Source organism: Camellia sinensis, chromosome 4 (genome assembly GCF_055761805.1).
Source record: "Camellia sinensis isolate YWXY chromosome 4, ASM5576180v1, whole genome shotgun sequence".
Classification (NCBI taxonomy): domain Eukaryota; kingdom Viridiplantae; phylum Streptophyta; class Magnoliopsida; order Ericales; family Theaceae; genus Camellia; species Camellia sinensis.
Window position 1 is genome coordinate 211318309 of NC_138964.1, and position 13197 is coordinate 211331505.

Sequence of the window (13197 nt, forward strand, 5' to 3'; positions counted from 1 at the left end):
TGGGCAAGAGGCCCGGCCGATGGGTTGCATCGCGGGCTAGCAGGCCACCCTCTTCCCCCCAGAAGCAAAGCTGTAAGTCCCCGGTGCACAACCAAGTACAAAACAGACATGTCGAGAGGTCCAAAGGTAAGGCACTCCGCCAAGAACTTTAGGCACTCAAAACGAACACGAGCATGGATAATCACCGAGTGTTCAAACGATGATGTCCCAGTCTTGAGGACGATCGAAAATGGGGTGTCTACAGTTGCCCCTCTTTGACAGAACTCGAAAGTCATGAAATGACGGGAGTGAATGTCAAAGCCCGGAGACGACCCATTTTTGACAAGGCCGAAGACTTAGACAAACATACAAGATAATAACACAACGATGGGTCCGCAAGCCGGGGCAAAATGCAGACGACATGCATGATGCAAGAGCATAACTTATCATTATGCAAAGAAAGCTGTAATGAAGCATTTATGCAAATAAATACAAAAATTTAAGCAAACCGACAAGTTGTAGAAGTCTCACAAATTTCAACATAAAGGATGTAAGAAAATTATGCAAGCTTAACTACGCATCACGCGAGGAAGGCCAAAAGTGACTACCAGGGAACACCCAAAGTCTCAAACGAAACACCTCTTAGTGTATCACACGCGGCAGAGGGAAGGCAACATTTCTCAACGTATCACACGCGAGAGAGGGAAAGGCAACACCTCTCAACGTATCACACGCGAGGGAGAGAAGGAAAACACCTCTCAGCTTATCACACGTTAAAGAGGGAAAGGCAACACCTATTAGGATATCACACGCGAGAGAGGGAAAGGCAACAGCTCTCAGCGTATAGCACGCGAGAGAGAGAAGGAAAACACCTTTCAGTGTATCACACGCGAGAGAGGGAAGGTAAACACCTCTCAGCGTATCACACGCGAGAGAGGGAAAGGAAAACACCTCTCAACGTATCACACGTGAGAGAGGGAAAGGCAGCACCTCTCAGTGTATCACACGCGAAAGAGAGAAGGAAAACACCTCTCAGCGTATCACACGCGAGAGAGGCACTACTAGAAATATGACTTTTTGCGTCTATTTTTTTGCGACTGATTATTTAACCGTTGCAAAAAATCATTTTCAGACATCAAAATCTTATTTTATCATCTCATTTTCTTGACCCAATCGTGTTCTTCAAAAAATAAAAAACAAATAAAAATCGGTAAAACTCGACTCTCTCTTTCTCTCCCTCTCAATCCCCCCCTTTTTTTCCCTTATTTCCCAAATCTGAGCTCTCTCTTTCTCTCCCTCTCAAAATCTGTCTCTCGCTCGACTCTCACTCGAATCTCACTGCCTCTCAAGCTCGAATTTGTCGCTCGAATCTCTCGTTCGAATCTGCCGATCGATTCAACTTTCTCAAGTCCACAATTGTTGGAGATGTCATAATCGGTAAGCCTAAACACATCTTCATCGATTCAACTTTCTCTTCAATGATCCGAGAAATCAAGTGTGCTCTGAATTGCTCTCTCTCTCTCTTGTCTCAGTTTCTCTGTGAGATCAAAGAAATCTCTTCGAAGCATTCACTTCTTGTTCATCTTCACACCTTTTTCGTTAACTTGTTGCTCATCCACTAATCTCACTGCAATCTTCTCGATCGATCAGGTTGTTGTACAGAAAGTGAAGGAATCGGAGATAACCGAGCAGGACTCGATTCTACTAGTACAGTTCAGCTTTTGATTTTCATTTACAGATGATCATTGAATTAAGTAGAAGTCTAAACCATCATTTATTTTGTTAAACTATGCCATACGGCATGTTTCTACTTATTTTTTCTAAAATCAAACTTAAAATATTGGCATAAAGAGTAACAAGTCTTATGGATCAAAAGCTGAAATCAAACTTAAAATTTTGGATCTAGTTTTTAGATCCAGGTTTACTCTTTTTTTATATGTCAAAAGGGATTTGCTTGTAAACAAGATTTGAAAGAATATCTAAAAAAATTTCATGTAATGATACTTGATGCAGATACTTAAGTAACACCCAAAAACTGTGCCAAGTGAAGCTCTGAGTTTTTTCAAATTTTTATGTTAATTAGTTCCCAACGTTGCAGTCATACACTAGTTGCCAAACGCATCATAAGATTTGCCTATGTTTGATGCTCTGTTTTGAAAGGAGTGGGTATATTCAACAAACGTGTATTCTGTTTTGTAGGCAATTATAACTGCATTGTTTTCAATCCATAATTTGAAAGGGAGTTATTTATTTGATCTTGCGATATTTAGAGTGAGTAATGGAGGGCCTAGTTTTAGATTCTTCATCTCTCTCTCCTGTTTTTTTTTTTAAAAAAAATTTAAATTTAGTAGATTGATGAAAAGTCAAATAAGATTTGTCATACATTTTGCCTATATTTGAACTGCAAAAGCTACACCTGAGAAATTATGTGTGGGAGGATCAACCATTATGGCCACATCACTCAATTTTTTGATATATAAGCGTATTGCAGAAAATATTGGAAGATTTGCTTTAATACTTGTATAATTTTCAAGAAACCTACTTAACTATATTCATGTTGCCTGTTAGAAATGGAAAATGGAAAGTTGAAGTGCACTTCAATAATATTTAATTTTGGTCCTACATGGCTGGATTCATGGCATAAGTCTGGAATTAAGTAATGGATGGTTCAAAGCTTAGTTCAGAATAACCTTATTTTTCACCATGATAAACCTTTATCCCTCTATTCATGACAAAAAACTACAAAACACATTGCATCCGTATCGGATATCAATACTCCTCAAATTACCCCGATACCTTCTATACTTATCTAACATGCTTAGAATGTGTGGAAAAATTTTAAAAGATATGATAATTTTCCCAATTTTATCGGTAATTTGTAAATAATAGTTTGTCATTATTCTTTTAGCTAATGTACAATATAATATTATATTGTAATACTAAAAATTTGTGGTTTTTTTTTCTTTCTCTTTAACATTAATTGGCTGTACCTATATATATATTATTATTATTTATTTTTATTTTAGGTTTTGTCTTATTTTAGTATTTGGATTGTGTTGTATCCTTCATCTGTTTCCTTATCAGTATCCATCCTTCATCACAGACTAGAAGTCTAAACCATCATTTATTTTGTTAAACTATGCCATACGGCATGTTTCTACTTATTTTTTCTGAAATCAAACTTAAAATATTGGCATAAAAAGTAACAAGTCTTATGGATCAAAAGCTGAAATCAAACTTAAAATATTGGCTGTGCAGTAATTTATCATTGAATTTTCCTGTAACTCAAATCCGAATTATTATCAGTAGTTTTTTGTTGTTGAAAAATTTGTGATCTACTTGTAGTGGCTGGTATTTTGTAAGTAGAGTGACTTTTTATACATGGAACTTATTTCTTTTCTTCTGTAACTTCCCTTTGCATGGTGTAACATGTGGCCTAATCATTTAGTAATGTAGATCAATTGCCACAGGGGCATGACTTCACATCCTCGTATAGAATGTATATCCCTCTTCCTGATATATATGAATAGATATACAACAAAACATGCAATTAGGTATGAGAAGTGAACAGATGAAGCAGAAGTACCTAAAAGAGTTTTATAGCAATCATAACTGTTAAGCAATGAATCAGCTATGAACCGAAATGTGCGAATTAGTCTATGCACTTGATTTTCATTCCTATTAATATACTTGATTTTCATTCCTATAAATATACTTGAGTGTATTAGTCTAGGCTGATATTTATAACTATGGTCTGAATACTCTTTGGCAATTCATATTAAGGTAAAGCAGTCGAAATAGAGAATCTCCTTAAAGTAGAAAACTTGTGCACATACTAAGTTCATGCTACAATAAAGGGAAAACAAGAAAAAATAAACAAAATGAAGCATAAAGCGAAGGAAACATTTGATCTTTCTAGCGTTTTCAAGCAAAGAGAAATAACCAAACTCAAAAGTTGAAGAACTAATGAAGAGCATGAGAAAGTATTAGAAAAGATTGGAGTTGTGGGAGTTAATTGAGAACATACTCTTCTTTTGAGCTGAGTGTAGTTTAACCCATAGCTTCTTCAATGAAGAGAAGAGGGACAGAAACCAACCCATTTGGAGAAGTGGGGTGTGTGTCTCATGGTAGGTGAAAGAGTGGGGAGAGAGAGAGAGGTAAGAGAGAGAAACTGGTGGTTTGCTTAGACAGGGGTGAAGTTTAGGTCAGTGTGTTTTCGAGAAACATTACATTCTCTTGCAGGCCAATCATGCATATCACATTTCCTATTGGTGTAATGTCAATGTCACACCCTTTTTTCTCTTGTAGAAGAAGGTGCCACCTCACCAATCAGCAGTTCTTTTCACACTTCCACAATTCCCCCCTCGTATTCCTTCCTTGTAATCAGCAATTTGTTTTTGTCCTTATGTTCTAATACACTCACATTTCATTCATATTTTTGTTCTTTATGTCCCAATGCACTTGCGTTTTTTTTTTCTTCTCTATTTTTAAACAATGTCAAGGTAACTTAGTTGGCTAAATTATTGAACTAAAAGTGTGCATGGGCCATTGGTTTTATTTGGTGTACTTTTTGAACTATAATATGCAATTGTTATTGTGATACTTTGCAAACTCATTCTTTTTATGGATGTGTACAAAAACAGCTAAAAGAAATAAAAAGATGGACAAGAATTGGATTGATTTGCCAAATCGGATGTCAATTGATTACGTGAATGGGATTGATAATTTCTTGAGATTTGCATACAACAATAGAGATGAAAGTTTATCGATTAGTTGTCCATGTCGATTTTGTAGTAATCGATACAATTTTTCACGAGAGGTTGTAAGGGAGCATCTTATTTCCAATGGGTTCGTAAAAAAGTACAAAAATTGGATTCATCATGGGGAATCCTATGTCCAATTACATGGTAACCAAGAAAACCAAACATTAATGGCGGATTCAGTGACTAGAGATGATGTGGTTGGGATGGTACAAGAGGCCCTGGGAATTCCACATATGGGTGTTGAGAATGATGAACCAACTGCAAGTGATCCAGACCAAGTAGGGGCAAGTGATCCAGCCCAAGTAGGGGTAAGTGATCCAAGCCATGTAGAGGAAGATGATCCGGTTCGGATAGGGGCAAATGACAAAACTTTGAAATATTTTAAACTTTTGGAAGATGCACAAACTGATCTGTACCCGGGGTGTCACAAATTTACTTCATTATCATTCATTTTTCGAATTTTGCATATGAAGGTGCTCAATCAATGGACCGACAAGTCTGTTGACATGTTACTTGAACTTTTGAATGAGGCTTTTCCTACGGGCACAAAACTTCCAAGCTCATATTATCAAGCTCAGAAGGTTACGACAGATTTGGGTTTCACATATGAGACTTTTGATGCTTGCCCCAATAATTGTATGTTGTTCAGAAAAGAGGATACAAAGCTTGATAAATGTGTTATATGCAGTAGTTCTAGATGGAAACAAAATGGTGGTGTTGGAAATGATGAAAGGGAATCTGGTAAACGGATAGCAACAAAACAGATGAGGTATTTCCCTTTGAAGCCAAGGTTGCAGAGATTGTTTATGTCATCGAAAACGACAAAGCTCATGAGATGGCATGCGGAAGAACGAGTTGATGATGGTGTGTTAAGGCATCCTGCTGACTCCCTTGCATGGAAGGACTTTGATCAGCGAAACACTTGTTTTGCTAGTAATAGTCGTATTGTACGTCTTGGGTTAGCTACAGATGGATTCAACCCATTTAGATCAATGAACATAGTTCATAGCACTTGGCCAATTGTGTTGATTCCGTATAATTTACCACCATGGATGTGCATGAAACAACCAAATCTGATTTTGTCTGTGCTGATTGATGGGCCAAAAGGACCCAGCGATAAGATCGATGTGTATTTGCAACCATTAATTGAGGAGTTGAAGGAATTATGGGATGAAGGTGAACAAACATTTGACGCATTGTAGACACCCCATTTTTGACCGTCCTCAAGACTTGGACGTCACCGTTTGAACACACGGTGATCTTCCATGTTTGTGTTCGTTTGGAGTTCCCAGAGGTCTCGGCTCGCGCGCCTTGCCTCAGGATCCCCGAACTCGACCGTTTAGTGTCTGGTTTTGCACCAAACACTTGCATCTTACCCTTGAGAGGCAGGGTGGGGCTTGTAGACCATCCCCACCCACCACCGGCAGTGGCTAGAGGCCACCGGCTGGTGTTTTGCTGCCACTGGCAATTTTTATTGCCAGCCGGCACTTTTTGTTGCCGGTCAGCACTATTTTGTGCCGGTCGGCACTCTTTTTGGCCAAGATGGCATTTTTGGCCGGCCGATTGCTGTTCATCTGCTTTTGCAGATATTTTTAGACAGCTGTCTTGCTTTTGCATCCCTCCATACACGTGTATGGAGGGATCTCCCGTTTGTAAAGCTTGTCTTGTAAGCTTTACAAGACATATAGAGAGAGGCTCTCTCTTGGAACAAAGAGGAGAGGACTTAGGTTAGAGACAAAAGAGATTTTTGAGAGCAAAAAACAGCCATCGTTGAGCTCTTGTTCTAGGGTTTAAGTTAGATACATTTTCTATCTCTCTTTCCCTCTCATTTGTGCACTAGGTGTTTTGTGTCTTACTATTGCACACAAACACCTAGTGTTTCACCTTCCTTTGGCTCTTGAGGTTCTAAAGGACTGTTTTTGAAGTTTTGGTGTAGGATCCAAGCTAAAGGAGGCCATTGGAGCACCATTTGTGAAGAGGTCTACAAGGGTGAGAACCTAGTCTCATTTTTTCCCATTTTTGTATTGATTTTATACTTGTCTTAGAGCTGTTTTTGTGCTTATTGTATAACATAAAAAAGTTCTGTTTTTAAGCCCTCTTTATTGTTTATTAAGAGTGTTTTGTTGTTTGAGGGTAGTTGACCACCCTTAGGCCTTAAAAGGCCTCATTTTGAGCCATTTTGTGCTAGCTCCGGGATTTTGGTGTTGGGGTCTCTCCACCACTGAAATCTTGAGGGATTTCAGTGGTGAAGATGATGCCTTGAAGTCCCAAGAAGGAGAGGGCCACCCCCTCTCCTTGTTGTCCTTGAAAAGGGCATGTTTTGGCCTCTTGAGAGAGCATTATGCTTGAGTGTGTGTTGAGCATGTTTGGTCTGTTTTTCATGCTTATATATACATAATATAACATGATTTTAAGTTGGTTTTGGTACTCCATGCATGCTTAGCATAGTTGCCTTGTAATGCCATGTTTATGCCTTAATGTGCCTTAGGTTGTTAGCCTTTGTGGGAGCATGTTTTAGGCTTAGTCTTGTGAAGATTATGTGCTTATTTTGCCATGTTTTAGGTCTGTCCATAAGTGTTTGGGTCGATTTTGGCATGCTTGATATAGCTCCTTTGTATTTGGACTTGTTAGCCTTGAGTATGTGCATGTGTAGCATGACATCTTTGCATCGAATTGGTGATTTGGGGTCCCTCCACATGTTATTTCAGTCCCATTTCCATGCTTGTTTGATTGCCTTGCATGCCTCTTTAATGCTTTGGAAGCTTGTGTAGCAATGCTCCATGTTTTGGTGTCTATGTATGCCTTTGTATTTGAGCCACTTAGATGCCATCTAAGGAGTCCTTTGGTCTTGTTTTGACATGCTAAAAATCTGTTTTAGTAGTTTAATGCATGCCATGTTTGTTGTGATAAACATGCTTCAAAGCTTCATGACTTGCTTCAAGTACTTGGACCATGCTTGCATGCACTTGCTTGTCTTGTTTAATGTGATTTGGCATCATTTTATAACATGATTTTAGAGCTCGCGTTGCATGCCAATTGTTCATGATTGCCTCTTTCAAGTGTGCTTGAATGTTGCTTGCTTTGTGCCTAAGTGTTGGGCCTTAACATGTGTATGTGTGCATATATGTTTTGGTCTCCATTTTTGGGCATTATGGCTACTGTTTTAGGCCTTATTAGAGTTGCCTAATTCATGTTTAAGTCCATCTTTCCATCTATTTGCATTGCCATATGTATGCTTGTATGCTTGCATGAGTTTGTTGCCATGCCATGTTGCATCCTTAGCTTGTATGCCTAGGTTGCATTGCATCTTGCATGCATGCCTTGTTCCTTGAATTGATGATAGGAATTGGGCCTTGTTTGGTTGGATTTGGTTTGCATGCATTTGAAATCAAATTTGCATACTTGGTTCTTTAGGCCATCATGCGTGGAAATGTGTAATTGGTGGTCCGAGAATCGAGGCACATGCCCCTTTGAGTCATTATCATGATAAGGGACATGGTTGGTGCATACATGCCTTGAATTGTGCTACCATGCTTTGTTTTGCCCTCTGTTGCTGTGAGTTGCAGGTTCTGCAGGCTTTCTTTGCCGACCGGCAGTGTAAGGTGCCGGCCGGCAATCTTTCCTCTGCCGACAACTCCATTTTGTGCCGATGGCCACACACCAGTGCCGATGGTAATTCCACTCAGCCGGTGGCACTCCCCAGTGTCCAAGGATGCAGTCCTGAGGTTTTGACAGCCTCTAGAGGAGCAGAGGAAAGAAAACAAAGGCAGCTTGCGCATGGCGGCGTGTTTCCCGAGGCGATTTTCCTGTTTTAATTAATTTATTTAAATTGTTAATTAAATTAATTAATTTGTAATATTAATTAGCTTGCGTAGTTAATTAATTTGTAATATTTATTTGGTCCCTCCGAGCGAGGGCAAATCTGTAATAAGTGTGCGTGGGTGGTGTGTATGTCTTCCAATCCCCACTTCTTTCTTCCCTTTTACTTACCCGCTTTGATGGTTAGTATTAGGGCATGTTTAATTTAGCATACCTTATGCTATGCATGCGTGCATCCATGCATTTGTATTGCATGCATTAGGCTCGGTACATCACGCTAACTGCATTCGTACTTCAAATTCTAAACTGAATATGTGATAGTTGTGCATTCTCACATGCCATGTTTAGGATAGCCGAGCCTATTCTAGCAACACTTTGTATGCGATAAATTAGGCACTTAACATGGACTTGGATCATGCATGTTTTGCTAACGAGTTCTCTGTTTTGGCACGGAGTACGATGTAAGTATTTCCGCTTTAGAATATCGCATGAGTGTGAATATTGCCATGACAGCATGCTTAACATGTGGCTAGATGCTTATGTGTTATAAACTGCTTGGATGCCTGTGGGTGGAGGTTGGATTGTTTGAGTTGGAAAAACTCATTGAAATCCGTGTTTTAGCCTACTTGCAAATTTCAAAGCATTTTCAAAACAAACGGATATGCAATGTTTCTTTCCAAATTAGACAATCTAGTCTATACTTGTTTGCTGCGCGCATAACATAGTAATTCTAGGCTAATAAATGGAATAAGAATACATAACGTTTTCAAAAACGGATATCACGGTTAGTAGAGGCCGATCTTCGGACCGGGCGAAAGGGGGTGCTCATAGCTGACCTTCCTCGATCGTACCCAAGCTCCCGAGCCGAGACAACTCCGGTGATGACGGACACGTGGCCTTCGGCACCGAGTCAGGGTTTCCTAAATTTCCCCATTTTAAAAATATTTAGGTGGCGACTCTGTATCTGGCAAAGCAGTCCATGTTTGGCACTACTTTTTCAAAAATCTGTTTCTCAAAACGATTTGCCAGATTTGGACTCTTTGGTTCAGATTAAGAACCGTGACACAAGTCGAGTCCGAACTGTAGTAACCCCAAATGAACAGAACGGGACTCATCCTCCCGGGGCGTTCGGGGACGTCTACAGTTTCTGGCGACTCTGCTAGGGAATTTAGAGAGCTTGACTCGAACTCGTGATATCCTGTTTTGATTTCGCTTATGTGTTTCTTTGCATTGCATGTGCATTGGTGCGCCTAGGAACACAGTGTTTTCCATCTGCCATTCCTGAACGGTTTGCCGGAGGCTTGTCTTGTCAAGACATGTCCATAAGGCTGACCGGCTATGGGCTCTGACAGCATGGGAACACAAACCCCGGTTTACCGGGGCACCCCTTTTGACCATTCGACCTAGTACATGTTCGGATCCATAGTGACCATTCCAAGTTAGGACAGGTTGCTTACCCGATGTTAGGTTGTTTGAGAACCACTGTGTGCGTAGTGAAACCCTAGTTCCTGACAAAATAGGACAGGGAAACCCTACCCCAACATAGGGGTGTTTTGGCTCTCACTTACTTGCTATGTGCTTTTAGAGTGTATCTCTACAGGAACGCATATACCAGTTTGCGAGTTTGAGTATCGGGCCCGAGGGCACCAGAATCAGCATTGTTGAGAATCAGTTATCAGGAATCAGTTATCCGCGGGTATCGGTTCAATTTTCGGGAACAGTGATTTCTGGGAACAGTGATCAGCAGTAGGGTACAGTTGTCTGGCTACACCCGTGTTTGATCAGTTTGGGCTGAAATGCTGTCTGTTTTTCCTTTCAGTTCGGAAAGTTGCAGAGTTGATACAGAATAGCCAGTGTCTCCCCTTTACTGAGACAGGATTTATGGCGGCACAAAATTCAGAAGAAATTGTGGTTATGACGGCTGCATTGGAGCAGGGGACCGCTCCGCAGAGTGAGGCCAGCATCAGTATGTCATACCCGCCCAGGTCGCCCGTTGTGCACCCGGTCTGGGCTCCCCAGTTATATCAGGCTCGTGAGCCCACCACCTTCGAATTGATGGGGATGATAGGCGATCTCCAAAGGTCTGTGGCGGACCTCGCCTATGGAATGTCGGCTTCACCGCCAGCGGCGCCGTATGCCGGGAATTTCGTACCACAGGAGCCCCCGCTACTGGGGCGGATTGTGATAGAGCTCAGCCAGCCAGAGGTGGCTTCCAGCTACAGCCGCGACATACCAGCACCGACCCAGACCCTTGATCAGGCTGAGGCCAGAGGAAAAGACAAGGCAAAGGTAGACGCCGACCCTATTGAACAACTGTTGTGGGCAGTCGAGGCTCTGATACCAGAGGGATGAACAAGCAACAAACATCTGTGATCATGATCAAAGCTGTGGATGATGCTTTCCCTGCTCCGATCAAAGGCAGTTCAAGCCAGGAAGAAAATCGGGATGGACCCCGTCATGCCCAGACAATTCCTGTCGTTCCCAACCCTGCACCGGGAAAGGTTCAAAAAGCCAAGGCAATGCCAGCCGACCCTTTCGCCAGCGCATCTGGCAAGAATCCTCAAACTTCAAAGTACCTTCCCCGAGGGCGCAGGGTCTTTCACGACCTCTACATGCCTTTGTCTAGGGCATTACTAATATTGGCGAAGAATGGGCATCTTAAGCCTTTGGAGCCTCGGCCACTCCCGAAGAATCTCCCCGCCACTCATGATGCTACCTTGTACTGCGCGTACCATCAACAGTCCGGTCACAGTATCGATGGATGTTCCCGCCTTCGTCATGAAGTGCAGGATTTGATTGATAACAAGGTTATCCTACCACCCACCTCAGGCAAGCCCGTCACCACTCAGTTGTTGGATTTCGAGGGCTCAGATACTGCGAGTATGTGAAGTGGACCGCCTGCGGGCAACATTTGGTGTGTTTTTGAAGCGTCTGGCACGCATTTTTGAGCATCGGTGAGACCGAGTTTTGTAAATCCTGGCTTGGATGTCGAGTCAGTCTTTTGTTTTGAGTCTGTCTCTTTGTCTTGAGTCAGTCTTTTTTTGCTTAAGGGTCTGTCTGGTTGTATCGAGTCAGTCCCCGTTGTATATAATACCAGGTGATTCTGGGGTTGTTGTCCCGAACACCATTTTGTTTTGTAATTATTATCTGTTTTTGTTTTGAGTCTGTTTCTGCTGAGGGGCCAGTTGCACCAACAGAGCCGAATGAAACAGCTGTTGCTATCTCAACTTCATGTTTGCTTTCAGCATAAGTGCCAGAGAATTTGATCCGGCTGACAGTACATCTCGCCTGCTCTCCTGCGCGCCAAACTCATTGCATTAACCTAAGTTTTTCACAAAAAAAACTTTTGAACACTGCGGTGATAAAAACGAAGAGGAAGGAATTCCTCGGGTTTTGCAAATTTTGATCGTTTTGAGAGAAAGAAAGGCGTGCTAAGCCTTTTATGAATGAAATCATGCTTGTCGGCGTGAGTACTGGGAAGGATCCTGGCCTGATCCAGATTGGTTCCACACTATCTTCGGCGCGAGCAATTTGTCGCTTTCTTAAAAACTTTCAAAAGCAAATGTTTTACGCGGCCCTGTGAAGACTTGTGTGGAATCCCTCTTGAAGTCGCGCAGCCTAGGATCGCTCTCAACCTCAAGATTCAACCCGTTTGTTTTCCGATTTTGAACCCGTTCAGAACGTTCAGAAAGTTCAATGGACAAACGCCGTGAAAGGTCTGTATGGCCAGTTTCGAAGCAACCCTCGAGTAAGAGGCACCGAGGCCGAATCAGAAGGAGTAGATCTCACCGGAAGAAGCTTGTGGAGTAACCAGGATGGATTCTCCGCAAATCAGTGCAACAGCCGTTCTCTTAGATACAAAGGGGCTTCAATTCAAAAAACCATTTGACAAGGACTTGCTACACTTTTTACCCTTTGAGAGGCTCGCTGGGTCAAAAACCCAGAAGGGCGACCCAGGCAAAAGTTAGAGCAAGAGAAAAATACAGAAAAGCAAAAAATAGCAAAAAAGCAAAAATACAAAAAAGAAGAAAAGAAAAGAAAAGACAAAAGATACAAAAAAGAAAAGAAAAAGAAAAATGCAAGAAAAAAGAAATAGAAGATGAAAAGAAGCTCGCAAGGTCGAAAACCCGCATTGGGCGCCTTGGCAAAAGTGAGAACCAAACAAAGTGAAGGTTAAAATACCCGAGTGTACCTTAACCGGAACTACGTGAGGCTTGATTCCCATGTTTGGGATACGTAGGCAACTTCATCACGAAGTCCAGCCCCCAACGCTTTCATAGCGTCTCAGTCCATGCAATGGTTTCAATTTCATCCCCAAAGTCCAATGGCCAACACCCTTCAAGGTGATTGTGTCCATATATGTGTTGTGACCGTCTTCGTCATCGCAGTGTCCAAGAGCTCGACCACCGCCAATGAAGATTGTCTGTGGATTGCTGCGGCACCATCCCAAACAAGGGTCAACTTTCCGTTGCCACAAGCCGTTGTGAGACGCCATTCAAACTAGGGGCAACTTTCCGTTGCCTCCCACCCCCCTTCAAACCAGGGGCAATTTTCCATTGCCTCCGATCCGAGGTTGCGCGTCTCAAAGAGTAAGTTCCATGCTTGTCGAGCATCAGCTGTTTGAAAAATAGTTTTT

General features: G+C 41.8%; 1 protein-coding gene across 1 annotated transcript; it reads left to right on the forward strand.

Moving 5' to 3' along the window:
* The first annotated feature begins 4639 nt into the window (after window positions 1-4639).
* On the forward strand, window positions 4640-5944 carry LOC145824423 (uncharacterized). Its single transcript, XM_082924077.1, has one exon. It carries the CDS (start codon window positions 4640-4642, stop codon window positions 5942-5944), a length of 1305 nt encoding a protein of 434 aa, XP_082780203.1.
* Window positions 5945-13197: the final 7253 nt, after the last annotated feature.